Here is a 19,999-nt window from a genome sequence, read left to right on the forward strand (position 1 = left end):
CGCCCCTCGCCGGAGCCCCGCCCGCCTTCCGACGGGGGTGCGGCTCCAGGAAACGGCGCGCTCGCCGCTCAGCGCTCCCGCGACCCGACGCGCCCCGACGACCCGGCGGTCTCAGCTCGACCACCCGGCGGGCCCCAGCGGCGGCAGCGGGGTGATCGGCTTCGGGTCTGAGCCTCGGACATCTCCGACGGACGGGGCGGGCGGCGCGGATAGCAGCCCGGGGGGCCATGGGGACCCAGGCCTGGCCACCGGCCGTGGGCCAGCGGGAGCCCCGAGTCTGAAGAGCGGGCGCCGGGGGCGGCGGGGGCCATGACCTCGGTGTGGAAGCGCCTGCAGCGCGTGGGCAAGCGGGCCGCCAAGTTCCAGTTTGTGGCCTGTTACCACGAGCTGGTGGTGGAGTGCACCAAGAAATGGTGAGTGGCAGGGAGGCCTGGGGGCCTCCGCAGACCGGCTGGGACCCCACGGCGCCGCTGGAGCCGGAGAGAACCCTGCCCCCAGCCCGGTGGCCCCGTGCCCCCACCTTGGGCCCTGGTGTCCCGGACACAGAGACTCAAAAATGCCTCTGCAGCTTGTGGGACCCCTGGAGTTGAGGGTGTGGGTCGCTTTTGGGGAGTGGAGGTCAGAACTGGCAGGCCTGAGAATCAGTCTGTGCCCACAACTTCCCTAGTGGCGCTCAGTGCTGGGGGAAGGGAGGTCTCATGTTTTTGTGACCAGAGGGACTGTTGGGGTAACATCAGGAAAGGGAGCAAATTCTGAGGTCTGCGGGTGGCCTGGTTGTGGCAGAAACCTCCATGCACCGCAGCGCAGAGCAAGGGTGTTGCCCCCTCCTTCTCTGCCCACTTGTTGAGCCAGAGGAACCCACACGCACACTTCAGCCAGAGTGGGTGCTGGGAGGCTGGCTGTGTCTCCACAATGTCCTTAAAAGGGGAAACTGAGCACTGGGAGGGATGAGGAGGGAGGCCCCATCAGCTTAAAGGAGCCTGAGGGCCTAGAGGGCTCTGAGTCTGGGAGGAGAGGGCTTGGAGGGCGTGGCTGCGGGTTAGGGAGGATAGGTGAGAGTATACAGGACCTAGCTGGACCGCCTAAGGGCCCCAGGGGGCATCTTGTTCATGTGCTCCTACCCGCAGCTGCCGGGACCCCTGCGTCACACCCTAAATATATGTGTTCACTGGTGTTCGCTGGTGTCGGCTTCCCTTGGCTGGATTAGGGCACAGCTGTGGGGGCCTCACGCGCCAGGCCCAGCTAAATTTAGGCTCCCAAGAGGAAGAGCTGCTCAGGCAGGAAGGGATTATGGGGTCCAAAGGGAGGGGAGTGAGCAGGAGGCTAGGGTCCCTGGGGCAGCAGCCATATCCCTGGTTTTGACTGGGCCAGCCAGAGGGCCGTCTCACTGCCTTGGCGAGGCCCAGAAAAGACCAGGGCCTGGCTAAGGTAACACAGCACAGGGCTAGGATTTGAACCCCGGCCTCTGGCTTCTGCCTTCTGCCTGGGGGAGGCCAAGGGGGGGACGCTGGGCATGGTCCCAGAGCCCAGGCCTGGGGTGCGGGCAGTGGCAATGCATCTGAGTCACGGGAGCCCAGGCTAGGAAGCTGCCCCTGCCCAGGTCTTGACTCCCCAGGAGGGTGTGCCCAGCCTGAGTCAGGCCGCCTGGCCAGACCCCGCCCTCTCTAGGCACCCCCTGTCTGCTTCCCCTTTCTGGGAAGTCCCCATGGCTACCTTGCTCAGCCATCGCCTGCAGTCTGGGGTTAGGAAGGGGAGCTTGGCTGCAGGCTGGAGGGCTCTGGGCTCTGCTTTGTGACCTTGTCTGGCTCCCAACCTCTCTGGGCCTCAGCATCCTCAGGGGCTAACCAGGAAGCCATTTGTCCAGCCTCAGCCCACAGAGGGGCGGTGAGGTAGGCAGACCTAAGCGTCCTGGCTTGGGGCTGGGCACAGGCAAGAAGGCCTCCTGTCCTGTCCTTGGCCTCATGGTCCCTTCAACCACCCCCACCCTCCTGGGTTACAGCTGGACCCTCTAACCTGAGACAGCCCTCTCCCTCCCCGGCCCAGCCCTGTGTCAGTTCTGGGTGGCTGGGCCCGGCGCAAGCAACTTGTTGCTCTTGTGTTATCTGTCTCTTCACATCTCTGCCTCTCTCGAGTCTGCCCTGGCCTGTGCGGTTCAGCCTGGTGGTCACCCTCTGGAAGTCTTCCTTGATGCCCCTTGTGGGAGTCAGGAGCCCTGCAAAGCTAGAGTCCAGAGCTCAGGGTTTGAGAGTTGGGGAGCATGGCTGATTCTCAGGGCCCCCGGGCTGTGGGTGGGTATCTAATGGCAAGCTGACCCTCTTCCTCTCCGACCACCTCCCACCCTCTACCCCTCGCTCTGACCCCAAGCCTCCCCCCAACCTCAGACCTTTGCGCTTGCCATTCCTTCTTCCTGGAGCCCTCCTTCTCCAGACCTGCGCACAGCCTGTCCCTCCCCTCTGAGCCCCTGCTCAGACACCCCAACCTCAAGAGGATCCCAGTGGCTCTCTCCCATCTCCCTGAAGTCCGCTTGTTAATTTATTTTCCTTCTTGACTGGCACTCTTCCCCAACCTCTGTCGTCCCCAGCCCCTGAAGGGTCTTGCCTCCCCTTAGCTCTGCTCTGCCCCTAAACTTGGGCTAGGTTTACAGGGTGCACTCCCCCCATATTTGTGAGTGAACAGGTTTGTTTAACTCTGAGTCTGTCCCTCTCGGTGTCTCTAAGTCTGTGTCTCTTGCAAGGTCCTTGCTGGGTTTATGTGGGTCTTTCTGTCTCTGTGTGTGCCTGTCTCTCTGAACGTCACTGTCTCTCTTGCTGTCTGCCTTCACGATCCCTGCAGACCCACATGGGGCCTTTGCCCTTCTGCCCTGGGCCCCGCCCTGCCTGCGCAGCCTCACCCTGCTCCTGGTGGCTCCCGATAACCAGCTGCCTGGGCCATCTCCCGGGGGGAGGGGGATGTGGGCAGAAGGAAGACCCCGGAGGAGATGGAGAGCCGGGCCGGGTGGGCCTAACTGAGTAGAACCTCCTTCTCCCCACCCCCAGGCAACCCGATAAGCTGGTGGTGGTGTGGACCCGGCGGAACCGACGAGTCTGCTCCAAGGTGGGGGAGGTCGCCAGCTGGGGGTGAGGCCAGCCGGGTGTGGGGACAGTGTGTGAGTGAGGCCTGATGGGGGAGTGGAGTCAGGTGTAGGTTTGGATCTGAAACCATATAAAGGAGAGAAAGATGAGGTCAAATCTGGGGCTAAGGGCAGGGGGTGAGGGGAGAGTTGTGAGTCAGGGAGGCCTCAGACCGTGCCTTGCAGGCCCACAGCTGGCAGCCAGGCATCCAGAACCCGTACCGGGGCACTGTGGTGTGGATGGTGCCGGAGAATGTGGACATCTCTGTGACCCTCTATAGGGTGAGTCCCTAGCCCTTCTGCACAGGTGGGAATGGGGTAGGGGGGGCAACACGGGGATCCCCAGTGAGATCCAAATAGCAGAGCACAAAGGGGTGAGACCGAGAACCGAGATGGGGGTGGGGGTGGCCCAAGAGGTCTCCTCGGAGGAGGTAGCATGCACACGTAGGGCCACGAGCAGTATGAGAGACAGCTGGCCCTTCTCCCCACGCTGCCCTCACCCCAGAGCCCCTGTATTCACCAGTGCCCCCTTTCCCCAGGACCCTCACGTGGACCAGTACGAGGCTAAAGAGTGGACATTCGTTATTGAGAATGTGAGTGGCCCGGCAGGCTGGGGCCCGGGCTCTTGGGGGCTGTGGGACGGCACTGATGGCCCTTCCCCCGGCCCCTCTCCCTGGCCTGCAGGAGTCTAAGGGGCAGCGGAAGGTGCTGGCCACGGCCGACGTGGACCTGGCCCACCACGCGGGGCCCGTGCCGGCCCCAGTCCCCCTGCGGCTGCGGCTAAAGCCCAAGTCGGTGAAGGTGGTACACGCTGAGCTGAGCCTCACCCTCTCCGGGGTCCTGCTGCGGGAGGGCCGCGCCACGTGAGTGCCCGCCCTCTGTCCTTGGCCTCGGTCTGCACCTCCGACCCCAGCCCTCACCCCCGACCTCTGACCCCCCCGCCCCCTACCAGGGACGATGACATGCAGAGTCTTGCCAGCCTCATGAGCGTGAAGCCAAGCGATGTGGGCAACCTGGACGACTTTGCTGAGAGCGATGAGGAGGAGGCTAATGGCCCAGGGGCCCCCGAAGCACGGGCTCATGCCCCGCAGCCAGGTGGGCTCATAGCCTGCCGTGGATGAGATCACCAGTAGGAGGGAGGGTGGGGGTAAGCCGGGCTGCAGGCCGCTGGCGCATGCCCAGTCGGGGGGCTCGCTCCTGCCCCGGCAGTCCCAACCTGCCCAGCAGCTCTGACTGTCCAAACTTGGCTCCTAGTCCCATGGCAGTCTCAGCTCATTAGCTGAGTCCCCCAGGCCCTCTCGTCAGCCCGAACGGGGTGCCTGCCCAGGTTGGCACCTGTCCTGAGCTGGCCCGGCCGAAAGCATGGCGGGGAGATGCCTGCCTGGTTCCCCAGCCCTCGCCACCCACCCTCGTGCTCAGCCACTAGCTTCCTCACCCTTCCCTTGGCTCATTAAGGCTTTGTTTCTGTCTGTTCCTGCGGTTCTCTCTCTCTCTTTCTCTGCATCGGAGGGCCTGTCTCTTCTCGCAGGCCGGGGCGGTGCCCTAAGGCTGGGGCGTTTCCCAGGTAGGCCCAAGACTCTGGTTGGGGGGAAAGGGGTCCGACCTGAAGGGCCCTCCCCTGGGCTGATCTGCTCCCTATCCTCCCCCCAGACCCACCTCGGGAGCTGAAGACAGTTTGTGAGGAGGAGGAGGGGGGCCGGGTACAGCCCCCGCAGGCAGGTGAGGCCCAGGCTGGGGGGCTGGGGCTGGGGAGGGAGTGGACCTCTAGTCTCAGGGCCCAGGCCTCAGCGCCCTTCCCTTCCTTCCTCCTCAGCTGCCCACCCTTCTAGCATGGAGGATACCAGCCCAGCTCCTGTGAGTGCCCCTGCGCCCCCAGCCAGGGCCTCCCGGGGCCAGGGATCAGAACCAGCTGCTGTGGCAGGGGGCCAGGAGGGGCTCAAGGCCCCGAGGCCCCCGGGAACCCCACCAGAGAGGAGGTGAGATTTGGGATGGGCCCTGCCTCCATCCCCTGCCCCACTGTTAGAAAGCTCCATTCCCCCTACCTACCTGCCTTTCCGGGGCCTCAGCAATCAGAAGTGTGGGGATGGGGCTGTCAGTGGGGAGCTACGTGGGTTCCCCAATGCTTTCTCCTGCTCTCCCCTCAGGTCCTCAAGACAGCCAGGCCAGGATGCGGCCCCCACCCCAGCCCCTCGGCTCCGGAAAGGCTCTGATGCCCCTTGGCCCCCAGGCGCCCAAGGGGAAGATGAGGCTCCCAAAGCCTTAGGGGCTCCCCTAGCGGGAGTGGGTTCCTTTGGGGAGACCCAGGCCCAGGGAAGCCCTCAGGAAGGGACAGAGACTCAGGGACCCAGGCTGGGCCCGGGCATCGAGGGTGGAGGCTCCAGAGTCTCTTTGGTAGGGCAGAAACCTGAGGTGGAGGAGGGGAGCTCTGGGGACAGGCCAGGGGCTAGGGGGGTGGACACCGGGCACAAGTCAGGAGGCAGAGAGGTGAACACTAAGAGGTCAGACATCAGCGCGGGAAAGGCTGAAGAGAGTTTAGAACCGAATCAAGTGGATGCTGAGCAAAGGTCAAAGGTGAGACACGAGGACACCAAGGGGTCGGAGGCTACAGGGGTGACGTCTGAGGCCAGATTCAAGGAGACTCCCGAGGCTCCTTCAAGGGGCTGCCAGGGAAGGGCAGGGGTCAGGAGCAGGAATGAGGCTCCCACATTCCTGAGTGCGCCCCCAGCGGAGGCTGCGGGGCACACCTGGCCTCTCGGTGACCTCAAGGGGGCCGGGGCTGCCGCAGGCCAGCAGAGAGAGGGTGCAGAGGTGAGAGGCAGAGCCCCTGATGTTGGGGGGACAGGCCCGGAGCAGGGTCCCTCTGTTGGAGCAGCAAGCATCAGGTCCCAGGTGAGCAGGCACCAGAGGGCCCCACCAGCAGCTGACCAAGGAGATATGTCTAGGGATCTGGGGTTTGGGGAGGCACAGGCTGGGGATTTGAGCATCCTGGGAACAGAGACTAGGGTGGCAGAGTCACAGGTACTGGGGACCCAGGAGACAGAAATGAGGGGATCAGGATTCCCAGAGATAGAGACTGGGACAGCAGAAGCTGAGGTATTGGGGGCCCAGGAGGTGAAGACTGTGGGATCAGGGGTCCTGGACTCAGAGGCTGCCAGAATGGCAGAGTCTGAGGAACCGGGAACCCAGAAAACGGAGGCTGAGCATTCAGGATTTCTGGGGACAAAGATTAGGATGGCAGAGACTGAGATATTGGGGACCCAGGAGCAAGCTAGTGGTTCAAGGATACTGAGGATAGAGGCTGAGACAGCAGAATCTGAAATATGGGGGGCCCAGGAGACAGAGGTGGGAGCTTCCAGGATGCCAGAGATAGAGGCTGGGAGGGCAGAGGTGGAGATATTGAGGACCCAAGAGACAAAAGTGGGGGTTTCAGGGATAAAATCTGAGATAGCAGGGACCCAGAAAATAGAGGTGGGTGGTTCAGGGATGCCAGTATTCGAGACTGAGATGGCAGCAACTGAGATACTGGGGGCCCAGGAGCTAGAAGCTGGGGGCTCAGGGGTCCCCAGGACAGAGAATGAGATAACAGTAGCCCAGGAGACGGAGGTGACAGATTCAAGGGTTTTAGGGACAGAGGCTGGAATGGCAGAGGCTGAGGAACTGGGGACTCATCAGACAGAAGTTACAGTGTTAGAGGCTGAGAAGGCTGAGACTTTGGGGGTCCAGGAAGCAGAGACTGGGCTTGGGGGGACCCTCAAATACGAGGCTTTACAGGATCCCATCCCTAAGTATGGAGTTTTAGGGCCTCAGGGAGCAGAGGCAGAGGTGGAGAGTACAGTTTTAAGGGTCCAGGAGGTGGAAGTTGGGGCTCAGGGGGTTTCAGAGACCAAGTCTGGGGCTTGGGGAGCCCTGGAAGCACAGGTGGAGGTTTCTGGGCCACCAGAGAATGAATCCGGTGTTTTGGAAGCCCAGGATGCAGAAGCTGGGGTCTCGGGGACGGAGAAGGGGAAAGAAGCTGAGGCAGACCTCCCAGAGGCCAGCCTGACTGAGGTGCAGGTGGCCAGCGGGGCAGGGGCCGGGGTGCCCAAGCCCTCAGGGGCCTCTTCCCCAGAGGAGCCTGAAGAGGACAGGAGGCTGCAGGGCAGCCAGGTAGGGATGAGGGCCGCCGAGCGCCCAGTCTGCTGCTTCCCACTAACCTGGGGCTGAGCTAACGGCGGCTCTGCATGGACCCACCTGGTGGACTGGGGGGAGTGGTGGGACAGGGGCTCAGCTTCAAGGAGCCCCCCTCACCCTCTCCTCTCTCAGGATGCCCTGGCTCCCCCTTCTTGTCTTCCCTGGGCTGCATGGAGCCGGACACCCCCTAAGCTGATTTTCTGGGCTGACCTTGAGGTGTGGCTGCTGGTGACCTCTGATCTTGCCTGGGGGCCACTGACCTTTTAGGTGACCTTGGTAGATAACCGCAGAGCTGGAAACCCTTTGCCTGGTCCCAGGGCTCTGACCAGTGGTCTCTGGTGATCCCTGCAAACCCAGAGCTGGGGCTGTTTGCTGCCCGAGGGGCAGAGGGCACGGTCCTATGTTCACATGCCCTGAGCCCATCCTTGTGTCCCTAGGCACCGCCTTCCCCGGTCAGCTCCAGTCAGTCCCTGCTGGAGTGGTGCCAGGAAGTCACCACTGGCTACCGTGGAGTCCGAGTCACCAACTTCACTACATCGTGGCGCAATGGCTTGGCCTTCTGTGCCATCCTGCATCGATTCTACCCAGACAAGATGTGAGCCGCCAGAGCGGGCGGGAAAGAATGAGGGAGCCTCCCGGGAGGGCTGTGGGAGCCCAGCCTCTGACCAGCGCTCTCTCTGCAGTGACTATGCCTCCCTGGATCCGCTCAACATCAAGCAGAACAACAAGCTGGTGAGATGCGGAGGGAGCCACGCCTGGAGAGAAGGGTTCTAGAGCCAGGCCTAGGGCTAAGATTTCCGGTGGGTCCCTAACTCTTCAGGGGAGGAATCTGGGGGCTGCAGGGCCCCAGCCGAGGACTTTGGAAGTTTTGCCACTTGTTAACGCTCTTGAGCTTTAAATCGTTCGTTTCCCTTAGTTTAGTTTAGTTTTGTTTTACAGCATATTTCCACCAGATGGTTTTTCCCAAACCACCCTTTGGTGTGCGGTTGCTGGGTGACGGCGGGGGCGGGCCCTGCAGCTAGATCTCCCCCAATGGAAGGGGGAAGGCGTTGCTAGGCTACCCCTGGCGTGCCAGTCGCCGGGTAACGCCCGCCGCCGCCGCTGATCCCCAGCGCCCCCATTCCTAGGCCTTCGATGGCTTCGCAGCCCTGGGCGTGTCGCGGCTGCTGGAGCCGGCGGACATGGTGCTGCTGTCGGTGCCCGACAAGCTCATCGTCATGACGTACCTGTGCCAGATCCGCGCCTTCTGCACCGGGCAGGAGTTGCAGCTGGTGCAGCTGGAGGGCGGCGGCGGCGCCGGTACGTACTGTGTGGCCGGCGCCCGGCCGAGCCCGCCCGACGGCCTGCACGCCGGGGGCCTGGCGCAGCGGCTGCGCGAGCACCGGGCCGAGGCGCCGGAGGAGCCCAAGGGGCCCAAGGAGCCCGAGAAGCCCGAGAACCGCGCGGACCGGGCGGCTCCCGAGGCGGCCTCCAAGGACCACGGTGCCGAGGCGGCGGCCCAGGAGGCGCGCGCGGCGGAGGCCCCTGCCGACGGCCCCGGAGCCCGGGCGTCCGTGCCCCCGGCCGAAGGGCTGGTGAACGGGGCCGGGGCGCCGGGCGCGGGGGGCGGCGTGAGGCTGCGGCGGGCGTCGGTCAACGGGGAGGCCGGGCCGGTGCCCCCGCCCCGCGCGCACGGCTCCTTTGCCCACGTGCGCGACGCCGACCTGCTGAAGAAGAGGCGCTCGCGGCTGCGGAACAGCAACTCCTTCTCGGTGGACGACACGGACCCGGGAGCGGCCGGTCCGGCCGCAGGAGCCGCAGGAGCCGCTAGTAGGACTTCCGGAGCGGCGGCCGCGGTGAGTGTCCCCTGTGGCGCGGGGATCGGGAGAGCGGGGCAGCGAAGCACGGGCCCGGAGGGGTCCCAAGAGCAGGGCTAGCCCAGGGCGGCGGGATTCAGCTGGACCCGGCGAGGCGCTTTCTGAGTGGAGGGACCGAGGTGCGGCGGAAGAGTCCCCCGGCGAGGTAGTGAGCGCCTGCGCTGGGGACACATGCAAGCCGAGGCCCCCCCAGGCCCCGGAGCGGCGGCGGGGGCAGAGGCTCCACCTTTGTCTCCAGTCTTGGGATATAGGCTAATGGTCTCTAATGCCTGACACCCAGGTGGTAGACTCGTGGGCTGGAGTAGGAAGTTCCTAGAAGGTTTCATGTTTTCAGCACTCAGCGCATTGCTGTTTATGAACTGTAAAGTGGGTTGGGCGTTTCTTTCCCTGCAGGGAAAACGTCACCCTGCAGGTGACCCAGGGGCCACCATTGTCCTGTAAGCTGGGACAGAGCTTCTGTGCTCACAGGGACCATGCAGGGCCTCCCAACCCCAAGGATCTCTGACTCGGATCTTTAACTCCAGATCCTGGAGACCCATTCTTCTCTGATAACCGGGAGGTTGGAGATGGTAGACCCAGCCAGGTGCCGATGTCCCCTGCCCCTGCAGGTCTCAGGTTAGGGGCTCTCGGGGTGTCCCATGGTCACTGCACTGAAAGGGGGACGGTCCCAGAGAAGGCAGGGATTTGCTCAAGAAAACTGAAGCCATTTCGGCTGAAATGGCTTTCCAGCTGGGGTTCCTTCCGTCCAGTGCACCCGTCCTGCCTGTGACAGCAGGGGCAGCTCTGTGAGGCCATCTACGCCTTCAACTGCCCCGGGGGGTGACCCCTGAGTTCTAAAGAAAGGAGGGCACACACTGGGAAAGTCTTTCTGGAAGAAGCAGCCATGTGAGCGAGGCTGATAAATCAGGTGGGCAAGCTTTCCCAGATGAAAGCTGAGAGGGGGTGGTTTTCACGTGGGGGGACCTGCTGCAGCTACTGCTGGCAGGAAAGCTCGGGTCTCACTTAGGGATCAGCCTGCCTATCATCCCACGGAACTAAGGCCCGCAGGTGGGGATGAGGCCGTCTTGCAGTGACAGAGCCTTGAGGACAGAGTCAGAAGCAGGCATTGGGAATGAGAGACAGGAGGGGCCCAGAGGCACCCATAGGGGATGTGGTAGGCAGGGGTCAGACACAGCCACCCATGGGCCAATCTGTTGGCCTCTGGCAACGCCTCCTTGATGTGTGTCAGTGGCTCTTTAAATCTCAAAGGGGAGGCTCCATCCTATACCTTTCTCTGCCCAAGTCCCAGCATCTGGTCCTTCCAAGCCAGGCCCCTCTCCAGACCTTGTCCCATAGGCCTGGAGGGGACACTTCGTTTTGTTTTGTTTCTTTTTTCCCCTAAAGGTTTATTTATTTATTTATTTATTTGAGAGAGAGAGAGAGAGAGAGAAGCAGGAGGAAGAACAGAGGAGGAGAGAGAGAATCTCGAGCAGAGTCTGTGCTGAGTGCCAAGCCTGATACAGGGCTCGATCCCATGACCCAGAGATCATGATCTGAGCAGAAACCAAGAGTCAGACCCTCCACTACCCAGGCACCCTGGGACTCCTCCTTCTTGGCCATTCCCATCCCCCATGCCCCATACATGTGGTGGGAGAAGGTCAGGCCTGTTCCTGCCCTTGGGAGCTCCCAGAGTCCTGGCTGAGATGAAGTCAGGCACCTTGAAGCTGGGGTGGGGTAGAAGCAACACCATAGGGAAGGCAGGAGCCTCTGCCCAGGAAGACTTCCTGGAGGAGGGGCCATACATGAGGGTACAGAAAGCGGAATTGGGGTCAGACATGAGGAAGCACTGGCATTCCCATCAGGGCTGGTGTGAGTAAGCTGAGTTGTTGCTGAGGTTGGGGTTTTTCCTTCACCCTCCTGCCTCTGCCTGCTCTGCCTGGTGAAGAGCCCACTTCCCCGTCCCTCGCCTGTCCCCATGACTCCTTATCGGCTCCTAACTGACTCCACACAATGCCCCTTCCAGGGAGGAATGATTTTGCAGGTGGGAACATTGAGGCTCAGGGAGATGAAGGAAGAGGCAGAGGAAGTTGAGGTTCACCTGTGAACCCAGAACTCTTAAATGGCACTTTCTATAAAGCCCCGCAGTATTGACTGGCTGTGTGACCCCGGGCAAGCCATTTAACCTCTCTGTGCTCTCTCCCTGAGGATGAGAAGCATGCAAGGGCGTGAAAGTTCCTCCCAGAGTGGCCTTGCGACACCCCTTCAGGGTGCTGTCAAAAAAAGGGGAACTGTTGGGGTGCCTGGGTGGCTCAGTGGGTTAAGCCTCTGCCTTTGGCTCAGGTCATGATCCCAGGGTCCTGGGATGGAGCCCCACATCCGGCTCTCTGCTCGGCAGGAAGCCTGCTTCCCCCTCTCTCTCTGCCTACTTGTCTCTGTCTGTTAAATAAATAAATAGAATCTTTAAGAAAAAGTGGGGGGGACTGTGTTCTCCCCCAGAAGCCTTTCTGGAGCTTTGCGACCCCCAGATTACAGGACTGCACTTCCTCCCACACAAAAAAGACACAAACAGAAGCCCAGTGGGTGTGACTGGCCCAGAGGCAAAGAGCAAATTGGTGGCCAAGCTTGGGAACAAATCACGGGTTTGGACAGCCCTGGGTGCTAAGCCAGGCTCTGTATGAGCCTCATCTCTGACCTCCAGTTTCCTCATCTGTAAACTGGGGATGGTAATCACCCGACGCCCGGGGTCGTTGGGGGAACTGAAGGAGTCAGTATATGCGCTGCGCCGAAGGTATCAATGTTTAGTCAATAGCCCTTCCTCGGTGGTCCCCACGTGCACCCCCTGGCCACCCCTCCCACCCCCGTCTGCAGGGGCTACCTCTGGGCAGGGAGACACGGGTAGCCAGCAGCCATGACGGCGTGGGCACTGTGACGGTGACAGCCTGGGAGGCCACGCAGGAGCACTGTACAGCCTGGGGATCAGTGAGGCTTCAGGATGTGTGAAGGTGAGGGAGGGGGACAGAGCCTGTGAGAACCCGAAGGGGCCTCAAGGAGGCGGAGCTGAGCTGGGTCATGAAGCTTGCTGATGTGAGGGCGCCCCAGAGAGAGGCCATTCTGGGCAGAGGAAGCTATTTGGGGAAGTGAAAGTCCACGCGCACAGTTAGGGGGTAGTAGTAGAGGCCGGAGCTGCCACCAGGTCTTGGCCACAAGGCTGAGGGCTGAGGCGGGGGTGGGGGGAGACTGACACCAGCACGTGACTGCTTTAGGAAGACCCCTCAGTTGTGGCTTGAGGGTGGAGTCGGCAGGCAGGGCTTGGGGAATGGCTGCTGCTGACCCAGGCCACAGAGGACAGCCCCTGAGCGGGGTGTGTCCAGGGGTGCCTCTCCGAGAAGCGCAGGGTAGGCTGGACAGCCAGGTGGTTCAAGCCCTTCTTCCCACCCTGTGAACCCAGAAGGGGGGCTGGAGCAGGAGCCATCAGAGGGGACCTGATCTATCGGTGGACCTGAGGCCCCCCATCCCTCCAGCTGCCTCTCCCAGTGGGTGGCCGGGGTGGGGCCTATTAAGGGCCAGCCCTGGGGCACCTGGGTGGCTCAATGGGTTAAAGCCTCTGCCTTTGGCTTAGGTCATGATCCCAGGGTCCTGGGATCGAGCCCAGCATGGGGCTCTCTGCTCCGTGGGGAGCCTGCTTCCCCCTCTCTCTCTCTGCTTGCCTCTCTGCCTACTTGTGGTCTCTGTCAAAATAAATAAATAAAAAATCTTAAAAAAAAAAAAAAAAAAAGGGCCAGCCCTGCCTTTCCAGGCTGAAACTGGTAGGTGCAGCCAACCTGGCCTTTTCTGAGGGTCCTGTGGAGAGCTCAGCAGGCATGAGATTTGATAAAGTGGGAGGGTGCCCCCTTTTGGCCAGGACATGGAGGTGCCGGTTCAGGATGGCCTTGGTCCTGCAATGAGTTGTATCAGGTCAGCTCAGGAGCATGGGTCACTGTGTGGGCCCATGGCCATGATCGAGACGCAAGTGCTAGGTAGTGCGAGTGGGAAGTGGCCTGATGGAGCTCCATGGAGGAGGGGACGAGAGAGGGAGGGAGAGGCCCCTGTCAGGTCCTTCTCAGCCTTTCATCCCTGGCTCTCACAAAATCCCCCTGAAGCCAGGGTTTATCAGCCCAGCCCCAGGAACAAGGACTGTGCAGCTCCAAGAGTGGGAGTAGACCGGCCCAGGACCACAGGGCCAGGGAGGGTGAAGGCCATGGCCTTTGCCTGAAGAGGCGGTTTCCCCAGAGGGGCTGGGGTGGAGCTCTGTGCACTCGGGACTGGAGAAGCACCGGGCTGGGCAGGGCCTGAGCTGAGGCCCTCCCGTCCTACCTGTGCAAGAGGCTATGGCTGGCCCCAGGGGGGTACTGTTGGGAAAGCCCCACAAGGCCTCACTGGCCTCTTTCTCCACAGGAAGGCCTGAGCCCTGACCCCAGCTCAGCCCCTGGCCCACCCACAGCCACAGCCCCACAGCAGCCCCCTGGTGAGTAGTTCTTCGGGAGGAATGACCCAGCTCAGTTTAGGCTGTTCACAGATGGATCGTGATTTGGGGATCCCCTGGGGGGCTGGTGTCAGTTGAGATGACTTAGCTTGGTCTCTGCCTGCAGGTGGGAGTGCCCCCTCGGAGGAGCCACCCCCAAGTCCAGCGGAGGAGGCTGGGCTGGTAAGATGGGCTGGGGCTGGCGGAGCTGGTGGGCGGCACTCTCTAGGCAGAGCCTGGGCTGAGCCCGCTCCGGCCTTTGCCCCCCTTTTTTGCAGCAAAGGTTCCAGGACACAAGTCAGTATGTGTGCGCAGAGCTGCAGGCCCTGGAGCAGGAGCAGAGACAGATAGATGGGCGGGCAGCCGAGGTGGAGACCCAGCTGAGGAGCCTTATGGAATCAGGTGGGGTAGGCCTCCGAGTCCCCTGCCAACACACGCTACCAGGTCTTCCTAGCCCTGCGGCCCTTCCCGATCTGGGGAGGAGTTGGGAGGAGGCAAGGCTGGGGTCACTGTCCCATTTACAGCTGGACAAGGGAAGCAGCTTGCTGGAGGCACGGCTCTGGTTTCTGGGATGCCTACAGGGAAGCAAGCACCGTCCCCACACCCCAGCCACCCTACTCCTGCCCTCTGGGTTGGGGGCAGGCCTTGTGACTGTCCTGGCCTGGTTCTAGGTGCCGACAAGCTGCAGGAGGAGGTGCTGATCCAGGAATGGTTCACGTTGGTCAACAAGAAGAACGCTCTCATCCGAAGGCAGGACCAGCTGCAGCTGCTGTGAGTGCAGGCAGGCCCCGCCCAGCGCGGGAAGGCCCCACCCTTCTCGGGCTGGTCCCGCCCAGCGCAGGCAGGCCCCGCTCAGTGCTGGCGCCATCCCCAGCCAACCCAGGGCCCGCAGAACAGAGGGAGTCTTGGTGGCTTTGGTCTGTTATTCACCGCTTTCTTCTTTCTGCAAAGATCTTTTTGAAAAGTTGTTCAGTCATCTTATTTCCTCCCCCGGAAAAGTCCTGTGTAAGTTGTACACCTTGTAAATTGGTACAATTTAGGAGGCAGTTTTGCCTCCTTTGCATTTTGGATCATTTTTCAGAATAACTTTGCTCTAATACTTAGGGCTTATGAATAATGATCATCCAAATAATCCTGCAAGGTTGTTTCTTTAAAAAGAAAGAAAAGAAAAGAAAAGAAAAGAGCAGAGTGGTGGGGATGGGAGAAGACCATATAAACATCCAGAACTCGGGGAACAGTTAGTTGGAAGATGATTTGGTGCAGGGAGAGGGATACAGAGCTGCCCTCAGGCCAGCCCTCCCCCCAACGGGTAATGAGGTGGGATGGGGGGGCAGGGAGCGGTTACAGCGGTGGGACCCCTCCCCCTCCCTTTCCCCTGTCCGCGACCCACCTCCCCCCCGCCATCCCCCCACACACAGCATCGAGGAGCAGGACCTGGAGCGGAGGTTCGAGCTGCTGAGCCGGGAGCTACGGGCCATGCTAGCTATCGAAGGTGGGCCATGGCGCCTGGGAGATGGGGCGGGAGGGGCCGAGAGCCAGGACAGAGCAGGGGCCGGCGCCTCCTGACCCTCAGCCTCCTCCGCCCTCAGACTGGCTGAAAACCGCTGCGCAGCAGCACCGAGAGCAGCTTCTGCTGGAGGAGCTGGTGTCCCTGGTGAACCAGCGCGACGAGCTGGTCCGGGATCTGGACCACAGGGAGCGGATGTGAGTGGGGCAGGGTCCGCGTGGGGGTCTGGGGGGCGAGGGGTGGGAGGTGCTTGCTCCGGCCCGCGGGGCAGTGGGGGGGCGGCGGTGCGCAGAGCAGGCGCAGGGCCCGGACTCTGACTTGAAGCCGCGCCCTCGCAGCGCCCTGGAGGAGGACGAGCGCCTGGAACGAGGCCTGGAGCAGCGGCGCCGCAAGCTGAGCCGGCAGCTGAGCCGGCGCGAGCGCTGTTCGCTGAGCTGAGCCCCGCCCGCCCGCACCGCAGGCTTTCCCGCCGCCGCCACCGCCGCGCGGGTCGCCGCCCCCGGCTGGCGCTCCGGAGCACCGGGGCCGCAAGGCCGCAGCGCGCTGCTCGTGGGGGCCGCCGCCGCCCCTGAGCTGGAAGGAGGAGGATGGCCCCTGGGGCCGGACCGCCGGGAGCGGCTGGACGGCCGTGCCGTCCGGACCGTATTTATTGGTCCTTGTGAGTGCGTGAGGGTGTGTTCGCGGGGCCGGGAGGTGGGGGGCGTCCCAGGAGCGCCCCGCAAAGCCACCCCTCCCCGATGGCAGGGCCCAGGCCGGCAGCCGTGGGAGCAGGGATGGCCGCTGAGCCGGGGCGCCCCCGCCCAACCCCCTTTCCTGATCTTCGTGAGCAATAAAGTTGGACAAGCCTTTCTCAGGACTGGGGCTTTCAATAGACGGAAGGGGGTGGGGCTGAGGCCGATAAGGTCGTCTGGGATCCCGCGTGGGCCCCGTGCGGGCTTGGAGGTTCCCAGAGGCAGCCGAGGGCCCTGCTGGGCCTTCACCCTGAAAGGATGGTGCGGTTTCAGGATGATGGGGTTTGGGTCATCCATCGCTTTAGGAGTCCCATTGAAAGAAGAGACGAAAACAGTCGGGGTTATTGGCCCCGCTTTTTAAAAAATACACAATTGCCTGAGGGCCTTACAGTCACCCCCCTCCCCTGCCCTCCCCTCTCTGGAGGCTTCCTCTGGAGGCTTGTCCACCTGGAAGGAGCTCAACTCCATCACCTGACCCCTGTCAGCAAGTCGGTGCCTGTTCTAGGGCTGCAGCCGAGGGCGCCAGGGTGCTCAGAGCCAGGTCATCCTGGCCCAGGATGCCACCTTGGTCTTCAGCAGTCATCGGGCCACTGGACCCAAAGAACTTGACCAGGGCACGGGCCTGTGGCAGCTCTGAGAAGGTCTCCACAACGAGCAGCATGGCCAGGAGCCCGAGGAGCAAGTAACCTGGGGAGGAGAGGTGGGCTAGGGCAGCTCCCTGCTCCCCTCCCAGGTAGGTGACCCCCCACGCCTGGCACCTGGTGCCACTCACAGTCCTCTGAATGCGGCCATCAGGGTTCTTCCAACCACAGCCCGCACCCCACACCCTAGGTAGGGCCTTCACCTGTGCCGCTTAGCCTCCCCAGCCCTTTATGGGAGTCCTGGTCCCAGCTCCTGGTCCCTTATCTCTTTTCCCTCCCACTCCGTGGCAGCTGGACTCACCGAGAAGGGCCAGCTGGCCAAGGTGGTAGAGCACAGGGTGTAGGCTACGGCCACGGCCCGGCAGCAGGTCCCCCAGGCCGATGGTGCTGAGTGAGCCCAAGCAGAAGTAGACAGCCTCCAGCAGGCTGCAGTCACCCTGCAGGCCCCACAGCACCAGGGCCGGCAGCAGCACGAAGATCACAGCCACCAGCAGTCCCCATCCAGCTGCCTGCAGCAGCGCTGCCCTGGCCGGGGCCAGCTGCCACCGGCTGGCTCCCCAGGCCCCCGGGCGACAGAGCAGGGGCATCAGGCAGCGGCGCAGGGTGGCCAGGAGCACGAGGGAGGCTGGCAGCCCGAGGGCTGCGTAGACCATGCAGAAAGCTTTTCCGCCAGCTGACAGTGGGGCCATGTAGCCATAGCCTGGAAAGGAGCAAGGCGGTGGGCCATCAACCTGTGAGAGGGATGCTAGTGTCCCCCAACCAGGCCTCTGGCAGAAGGCTGCCCTCTGGTGGCGGAGATGATGGGAACTGTTCTGGCCTGGGCTCTGGCTGGCTTTGCTCCTCTTTTGCTGGAGGTCTTAGGCAAGTCTCTTAACCTCTCTGGCCGCTCTTCTCAGTTGGTTACGTGTCCGACTCTTGATTTTGGCTAGGTCATGATCTCAGGGTCTTGAAATCGAACCCCCGTGGGGCTCTGCACTGAGCCTGGAGCCTGCTTAAGATTCTCTCCCTCTCCTTCTGGGCACCGTCCCCCCCACCCCCCGCTCTCTAATAAATAAATAGATATATAAATAAACAAAGCTCTCTGGCCACTCTTTTCTGGAAAATGTAGGAATTAGAAGAGGCAGTCACCTTAGGCCTCTTGTAGCTGGGACAGTTCTGAGAACTGCTGTCCTGTCCCAGGGGAGGCTGGGTGTTCTCAGATTCCTCAGCTCTGCCCTTGACCGATACAATACTTGCAAATCCACTAGGAAGAATGTTTCACCTCCTGAAGGAGTACTGAGACATCCCGTGTGCTAGGCCTTGCTCTAGCATCTGAGTCTGTCCGGGCCCTGCTTTGTGGTGCCGGGAGACAGGCAGGCGCTGCAAAAGAGGCAGCGTGCCCGAGAGGGCATTCTAACCTGCAAAAGCATGTGCAAAGTTAGGGAGAGGTGGGAGAGCAGGGAGTGCTGGGAGAACAGGACTAGCTAGTCCTGCCAAGGTTATAAACTCAAGTGCCTAGAGGAGCCAGAGGGGAGACAAGAGGGAGTGGTGGGGGCTGTGCTGGCCTGGGGAGGACATGCTCTGCCCCAAAGGGTCGACCTCTTCCAGACAAAATGGAACCCCTCACAGGGATTCTGGCCCAGTGCAAAGAGGTTTCCTGATTGTTCACAAGAACCAGGCAATATAGACCTTCATTCAAAAAACATTCAGACACTTTCCAGGATGAAAAACCTGCAGGGCTGGGGGTGGGGTGTGTGTGTCCCATTCCTTTATTTCTCTGGTCCTTTGCACATGCTGTTCCCTCTGCCAGGAATTCCTTCCTCCCTCATCTCCGTGCCCTCTTGCCATGGCTAACATCTCATCAGGACTCCCTCCCCTGGACACTCTCTCCTGAGTCGGTGGTTCTAATCTGTATCCGGGGTTCACTCCATTTTCCTCCACCCAAGAATTCACCCCACAATACCTGTCCCCTCCCTTTGTCTCAGGCCCTGGGGTCTGGTCTTAGGGGGTGTCAGGGGGTGTGGCTGAGGACACACCCCACCTGGCAGCTGAAGTGGAGGTACCAGTTGGGGTGTTGGTGTGGGAAACACCAGCTGTGACATCACGCCTAGTCAGGCCTGGGCTCTGGCTGGCCTTTGGGGGCTGGGAGAAGGGCTACACCCCCAGGGCCCCCAGGAGTCCCCTCCTGCCCGGCCGCCTGGCGCCCTTACCCGTGGTGGTGAGGATGCTGGTAGTGAAGAGCAGGGCCGAGGGCAGGTCCCAGATCCCGGCCTCTGAGCCATTGCCGTGGCTGGAGACCCCGTGGACCTGGGCTGCCAGAGCGGTGCCCAGCAGCTCCTCCAGGGCCCCAGGAGGCAAGCAGGCCCCATACTCTGCCTGGAAAGTGGCCAGCTCGGCCCTGAGCTTGGCCTGGAGCTGCAGCGCTGGAGGCCCCTCCAGGGCCTGAAACACCGCAGCCCCAATCCCCAGGGCCAGCAGGTGGGCCACGACCAGTAGTGGGAATCGGGCCCAGGGCCTCAGAGCCCCCATGGTGAGCCGCCCGGGGTTGGAGGTGCTGTGGGAGCCGCTGCTGCGCCAACCGCAGGCACCTGGGAGGGGCTGGGCAGGGTGGGGCCGGGAGGAGGCGCTGGGGCGTGGGTGGCTGGAGACGGAGGGACGCCTGGGACTGGGACGCCAGGGAGATGTGAACGAGCTTGGGAGGCGATCGCGGTCCGTCCTCCCTGGTTCTGGGCCCAGACGTTATTTGCCCAATTCCCCGCAGCTGGGGAGATGCGGGTGTGGAGCCTCAGGGGGAGGCCTGGAGAGCGAGCGACGGGCTCAGGCCCCACGGTGCAGGACCATTCGAGGAGCTCGCTCAGCCACACACACTCCGTTCACCCACTTGGCAAGTGTTTCGATCCGGAGGACGCTAGAGAAGAGGATGGACACAAGTCCCTTCCCTCCTGGTGTCGCCACCAGAAACCCGTTAGCAAGGAAATGCACTAACTTCACATGGTCATGTGTGTCCTGAAGGTTTTTTTTTGGGGGGGTGGTTTGCCCTGGGGAAGGCTCCTGGAGAAGTGAAGAGTGACGTTGGCTCTGAGGAACAGGAGAAGTCAGCCAGGCAAGGTGGGAGAGAGCTCGGGTGGGAGAGGAACAGGGGACTGGCTGCGGGGGGATGAGGGTGAAGACACAAGGCCTGGAGGACAGTAGCAGCCCAGGGAGACCTACGGGGGTTATGGCAGGTGTCCTGGAAGGAGGAGGGGAGAGGAGGAGCAGGATTTGGGATGGGTCAGGTAGGGGCAGGGTGGTGCGTGGAGCCGAGGATGCCCAGTGGCCTCTGGACAGATGTTCTCCCACGTCCATTCTGAGTCCTCCCTGAGAACCCTCCATGCTCCGAGGTCCTGTCCCACAGAACAAGGGACCTGGCGGGCCTGGCTGCTGGGCAGTGGCGAGGGGGAGCCTAGGCTACCGCTCCCCAGAACCGCAGAGGGGCCCTGCCCTGGGGCTTGGCATGGGGGTGGCCGCCCACAGAGCCCTGCAGCAG

At 62.2% G+C, this 19,999-nt stretch overlaps 2 protein-coding genes across 2 annotated transcripts; one reads left to right on the forward strand and one right to left on the reverse strand.

The window, feature by feature from the left end:
- Positions 1-111: 111 nt before the first annotated feature.
- On the forward strand, positions 112-15,665 carry EHBP1L1 (EH domain binding protein 1 like 1). Its single transcript, XM_032879464.1, has 19 exons — positions 112-413; positions 3,036-3,093; positions 3,296-3,391; positions 3,649-3,702; positions 3,794-3,972; positions 4,062-4,204; positions 4,760-4,828; positions 4,923-5,085; positions 5,254-7,255; positions 7,717-7,874; positions 7,963-8,011; positions 8,407-9,072; positions 13,549-13,618; positions 13,743-13,798; positions 13,894-14,017; positions 14,287-14,386; positions 15,034-15,107; positions 15,205-15,319; positions 15,461-15,665. Exons 1-19 carry the CDS (start codon positions 310-312, stop codon positions 15,558-15,560), a joined length of 4,380 nt encoding a protein of 1,459 aa, XP_032735355.1. The 5' UTR covers positions 112-309; the 3' UTR covers positions 15,561-15,665.
- A 537-nt stretch (positions 15,666-16,202) lies between these two features.
- KCNK7 (potassium two pore domain channel subfamily K member 7) lies at positions 16,203-19,181 on the reverse strand. Its single transcript, XM_032879462.1, has 3 exons — positions 18,684-19,181; positions 16,796-17,194; positions 16,203-16,540 (listed from the first exon to the last, which is right to left on the reverse strand). Exons 1-3 carry the CDS (start codon positions 19,000-19,002, stop codon positions 16,335-16,337), a joined length of 924 nt encoding a protein of 307 aa, XP_032735353.1. The 5' UTR covers positions 19,003-19,181; the 3' UTR covers positions 16,203-16,334.
- Positions 19,182-19,999: the final 818 nt, after the last annotated feature.

Source organism: Lontra canadensis, unplaced genomic scaffold, assembly GCF_010015895.1.
Source record: "Lontra canadensis isolate GAN:19392208 unplaced genomic scaffold, GSC_riverotter_1.0 scaffold66, whole genome shotgun sequence".
Lineage (NCBI taxonomy): Eukaryota > Metazoa > Chordata > Mammalia > Carnivora > Mustelidae > Lontra > Lontra canadensis.

Coding starts and splice junctions, on each gene's coding strand:
- EHBP1L1 (XM_032879464.1), top strand. CDS start 310: ATGACCTCGGTGTGGAAGCGCCTGCAGCGCGTGGGCAAGCGGGCCGCC. Junction 3,703..3,793: donor GGACATTCGTTATTGAGAAT/GTGAGTGGCCCG, acceptor CCTGGCCTGCAG/GAGTCTAAGGGGCAGCGGAA. Junction 3,973..4,061: donor CTGCGGGAGGGCCGCGCCAC/GTGAGTGCCCGC, acceptor GCCCCCTACCAG/GGACGATGACATGCAGAGTC.
- KCNK7 (XM_032879462.1), bottom strand. CDS start 19,002: ATGGGGGCTCTGAGGCCCTGGGCCCGATTCCCACTACTGGTCGTGGCC. Junction 17,195..18,683: donor CAGCATCCTCACCACCACGG/GTAAGGGCGCCA, acceptor GCTCCTTTCCAG/GCTATGGCTACATGGCCCCA. Junction 16,541..16,795: donor TGGCCAGCTGGCCCTTCTCG/GTGAGTCCAGCT, acceptor TCTCCTCCCCAG/GTTACTTGCTCCTCGGGCTC.